The sequence below is a fragment of the Penaeus japonicus genome, unplaced genomic scaffold, assembly GCF_977035675.1.
Source record: "Penaeus japonicus unplaced genomic scaffold, GWHDUDI00000001_assembly GWHDUDI00000004, whole genome shotgun sequence".
NCBI classification, from domain to species: domain Eukaryota; kingdom Metazoa; phylum Arthropoda; class Malacostraca; order Decapoda; family Penaeidae; genus Penaeus; species Penaeus japonicus.
In genome coordinates, this window is record NW_028234406.1 from 22,231,833 (window position 1) to 22,236,832 (window position 5,000).

Below are 5,000 nucleotides of genomic sequence, written 5' to 3' on the forward strand. Positions count from 1 at the left end.
TAACCTAAACTATACGTGGAGAAATTTCAAACTTACCTACGTATACCAATATTTCTCTCTGTATCACAACCTATCACACACGTACCTGAAAATAAAGGGAAAACAATCATTAATAAATAATGAAATATAAAATCACACACATAATAAAAATATAGGCCTATCCCGCAACCATATTCAATATAAGATCACATTGACATTCCCAATCCTCAAATAAAAGGTCTAATGATATCCGTTTCGTTGTTTAGGTGTGTGTGCGTGTGGCGTCCTTGCGTGCGTGCGTGTGTTAGTGTAAATCGATTTTCTACCAGATTCCCATGATCGACTGGATTTACGACGAACACATGGGCAACGGCCGGCATGATTTTTGTGGTTCTTTTTATGGATCTCAGGAGTACAGCGGCAGGTGGCAGACCTTCACATACGCTAACCTCGAAACACTTCCGCCGTACTCATACCAAAGTACACAATGTATGTGTTTCCGCGAAGAATCTCTTCTGTATTGCGGCGAATACTTTTCAAAAGAGAGAAGGGAAAAAAACGGTAATAAAATTATGGCCCTCAAAAGCACCGAAGGCTGAAGCGAATGGAGCGCAAGGAAGACTTCCTGTGTGCTTAACGCTGGTCTCGGTCGTGCTTCACCGGCGCTCGGGACCAACGTGGCGTCGATGCTCTGTTGGTCGGCACGTCTGCTGTTGACAAAGGCTAAAGCCCAGAGAGTGGTTGATGCGACCGAATCGTATCACTGAGAATGAATGTTTCCACGTTTAAGACAATTATTCATTCTCATTCCTACCCTTTTTATACGTTTGATGTACATGGGATAGCACTTGCTAACCTAAAAAAGCAATTCCTTTTAGATACTATATACAAATATGTGCAATGCATTACACATACGAGTCACACCATCCCCAGACGCGAATATCTGAGCACGATAGATTTCATTCCCATGTGTGTACAAGTTTCCTACAAATGTATAGCAGCGGCATCAGCATGAAGCAACACCAAAGGATGTCTCTAGTGGGAGGGCGTCAGGGCAGAGCCTGGAGGTAAGAGTTGAGGGGGGTGGGGGGGTAGTGCTCTTGGCGTAATTTGGGGTTGTACAAGATTTGCAGCAGTTGAGTGCCTCGGCGCGCTATCACTGCCTTCCGCACGCGGATATGTTATTGTCTTCATGGTAATAAAAGCGCTTGGGGGGGGGGGGGGATCTCTTCCTCCCGTCTTCACCTATATACATATAAATATAATTTTTTCTTTCTTTTTTAATTGTACATCTTTAGTCAAGTAACCTAATCTCAAAATTTCATATTCGAGAACAATATGGAACCCGTACTCTAAACAGGTATACGGCATTACGGTCTCTTAAAAATCAAGCTGTTTAATCGACTAGCCATATAATTCTATATCTAAATGTCCTTTACCATAAACTCGCTTCCATTAACCAAAATTACGCAGTTGGTAAAAAAAATGATAATCACAATCAAATCTGTCAGAAATGATTGACTTCACAGCTAAGTCTATGAATGGTAAACAGCCTAGGTACCATACGACGTACACTTAAGTGTTATAGTGTATTGCTGGATTAAGTACATCGGCATATAGACGATGATATAAGGGAAATAAAGAAATGAGTGTTCATTACGATCTTGGATTCTTTACACACACTTTTCATTCCACATTAAGCTACTCTTTCGTCCTCAAAGGCGAAACCCGATCCTCCTGCCACACGATAAGTTTCATTCGCAATACCCTCACTCAACAAGTTTCCCAGAGGTGTGTAACAGCATGATCAATGTGATAATTATCTGATAATTGAAAGGTTGGCAACGATTATTTCTTAAATCTACTGATGTTACATTGATTAATCATCACCAACCTTAACTGCATCCTCACCTCGTTGAAAAATAAAAATAATAGCTGAACGAAAGGTACTGGTCAATCCCCTATGTGACCCCTCCCTCCCCCCTCTCTCTTTTCTCCCACTCTCTCTCCACCCCTCTCCCTCTCTCGTTCTCCACCCTCCCACCCTCTCCTCCTTCACTCCCTCTCTCTCTCCTTCTCCACCCCCATCCTTCTCTCCTTCTCCACTTCCCCTCCCTCTCTCCTTCTCCACTTCCCCTCCCTCTCTCCTTCTCCACTTCCCCTCCCTCTCTGCTTCTCCACTTCCCCTCCCTCTCTCTCCTTCCCCACCCCCTCTCTCTCTCCCTTTCTATCTCTCTCTCTCTCTCTCTCAAACTAACCGCGGCTCCAACCGTCTTGCATGTTAAACAAGACCTCTTCTGAACCAAGGCGTCACACGGAGCAGATAGTGTAAGAATATCTCCCAGAAGCCATTCGGTGACCCTCGTAAAAGTCCAGGCTGTATCAAGGTTGGTTGGTTGGTCTGTGTGCGAGTCAGCCTGTCTGTCTGTCTGTCTGTCTGTTCGTCTGTCTTCCTCTTACTGGTTTACGTTTTCCTTTTCCGCCTTGTATTTCTGTGCGTTTCTCGTTATTCATTGGATGAGAAACTTAGAGAGAGAGAGAGAGAGAGAGAGAGAGAGAGAGAGAGAGAGAGAGAGAGAGAGAGAGAGAGAGAGAGAGAGAGAGAGAGAGAGAGAGAGAGAGAGAGAGAGAGAGAGAGAGGAGTGAGAGAGGAGTGAGAGAGAAAGAGGAGAGAGAGAGAGGGAGAGGGGAGAGAGGAGAGAGGGAGAGGGAGGGAGGGAGGGAGAGAGAGAGAGAGGGAGGGAGAGGGAGGGAGAGGGAGGGAGGGGGGGGGAGGGAGGGAGGGAGAGAGAGAGAGGGGGAGGGAGGGAGGGAGGGAGAGGGAGAGGGAGAGGGAGAGGGAGAGAGAGAGGGAGAGAGAGAGAGATTATTAGGATAACTAATCGCATGTAGAATCTTATGTCGCTGTGTAATGTGCTGTGTTTTTCCATGCACCGACTAGTCTGTGATGCTGTGTCAATGTGTGTCGCTGGTTGTCACTTCGTGTTACTGTGTCATTTTGTGTCTGAGTGTGTCAATCTGCGTTACCAAGTGTGTCAATCTGTTACTGTATGTCACTTTGTGTATGAATGTGTCAATCTGTCAAAGTGTCACTTGTGCTTGAGTGTGTCACTATATGTTTACGGTCTGTTTGTATATGTCACAGTGTGTTTGAGTGTATTACTGCGTTTGTTATTACGCGTGAGTCCTTGGTCTGTATGTGTGTACGTATATGTGTGTGTATGTGTGTGTATGTGTATGTATGTAGTATGTATGTAGTATGTATGTAGTTTGTATATAGTATGTATGTATGTATGTATGTATGTATGTTTGTATGTACGTGCGTATGTGTAAAAAAACTAACAAACAAAACCATTACCTTGTGTCATGATGCGGTAGAAGAGCGACGTACATAATACCTTTTGCAAAAGCAAAATACCCTCACTAGTGCAAGGCACCCAAAGTCTAGCGAGTTAGTTCACCAGCCTCAGCCACTCGCACTGTTTACTTTCCAAATACCAAGAATTCATTGGCTAAAATATCAAAAATAAAAAAACTATCACTTCACAACAAGTCATACTGCCTTCCTGTCAAATGTTTAAGAGTCTTGCAAGCAGAAAATGCAAGACGTTTCACCTCAGGCACAAGCAAAGCGCATACGACCTTCCTCTGCCTCAGCAAAATAGCAGGTGTTCATATATGTTCGCTCGGGCAAGTCGCCAGGCTCGAACGGACCGCTTTTGTTTACACTGTGTACACACGCCGATATATATACACGCGGAACACTTTTTGCGCTGCCTTTTACGTGTGATGTTTGTATTATATTTCTACCCTTATTCGAAGTCGAGTTTAAGGGAATTAATATTTTGTATGTGGTAAAAAATGGATGCGAACAATTTTTTCAACTTTCCACTGTGAGGTTAACTTCTGTGCGCAGGTTTACATTCAAAGCGAGCATAAGCATAAACTGTCTGCCAGGACAGGGGTCCATTCATAAATACTTCACAATATGCATGCGGGTCATAAATATGTCTTGTTAATTAGGCCCACTCGCTAATTATCTGTGTGATCTCGAGTAACTAACATGTTAATCACTGGCATCGGAGGATGAACTGGGCGCACGAGAAGCAGACGACGCAACGCGGCTGAGCGATTGGTGGCCAAGGCATCGCGTGGGGGAGCTTTTCTTTTTTGAGGGGGGGGGGGCTACGTAGTGATGGCGAAGACCTTGTGAGTGTGATAATTATTTGTGCAGGATATGAGAAGAGGAAAAGTTGAGTGGACCAGTGTTCAAACTTTTTTTTTCTTTCTTTGTGCTACTCACACTTCATGTTTTTTTTCACTAATCAATCAATTAATATATATATGTAGATAAAGAAGCATATTGTATGTATATATATATATATAAATAAATTATATATATGTATATATACATACATATATATATATATATTTTTTTTTTTTTTTTTTTATATGCGCTGCTTATTTTATTTTATTTTATTTTTGCGAGACACTGATCACCCGTACTTTGAAGAACCGTGGAGTAGACTGTTTGTTTTTCTAACGAGTGTGATGGAGGTCATATACCCTGGTCATCAAAAGTTATGTAGTGAATATATACGGCGATGGTTTCCCAAGGTACTTCAGCACTCGACAAGCGTAAGAGGAGATTCCTGGCCAGGGCTAAATATATTTTGTTATCTCTCGCCGTATTCGAGCTCTCGTCTGCATGATAACTCTAATGCTGAAATTCGTCACAGCTCCTTGAAACACTTGTGACAGGGAGATGGTTTATAGTCATATTTTGAATAAGCATAGAGTATTAGAATCATCATTAATTCCTCTTGTCATTGTGCTGTAAGAGACCGATACAAAATTCAACCCAAATCGATGTGATTTTTTTTTCTTTAAAACCATATATAAATCTAATCTACAATCCGCTGTAAAAAAAAGAATTTAAACCTTTCTTAGAACCTCGAACCTCTAAGCCGTGAGAGGCCCGGTGCTTCATACAAACAGCCTTCATCCAGAATTCCAACCTA

General features: G+C 42.6%; 1 protein-coding gene across 7 annotated transcripts in view; it reads right to left on the bottom strand.

Annotated features, from left to right (window-relative positions):
• Positions 1–5,000, bottom strand: part of LOC122262101 (protein PALS1) — a 245,322-nt gene that overhangs the window by 29,104 nt on the left and 211,218 nt on the right. The window contains exon 1 of one of the 7 annotated variants that reach the window (XM_086536344.1): positions 3,338–3,644. The exons of the other annotated variants lie outside the window; for them this stretch is intronic. Within the exon in view, the coding sequence (XP_086392470.1) occupies positions 3,338–3,372 (35 nt within the window). The 5' untranslated portion in view covers positions 3,373–3,644. Of the gene's footprint in view, positions 1–3,337; positions 3,645–5,000 lie in introns of those variants that run through there. 7 annotated transcript variants of the gene reach the window in all.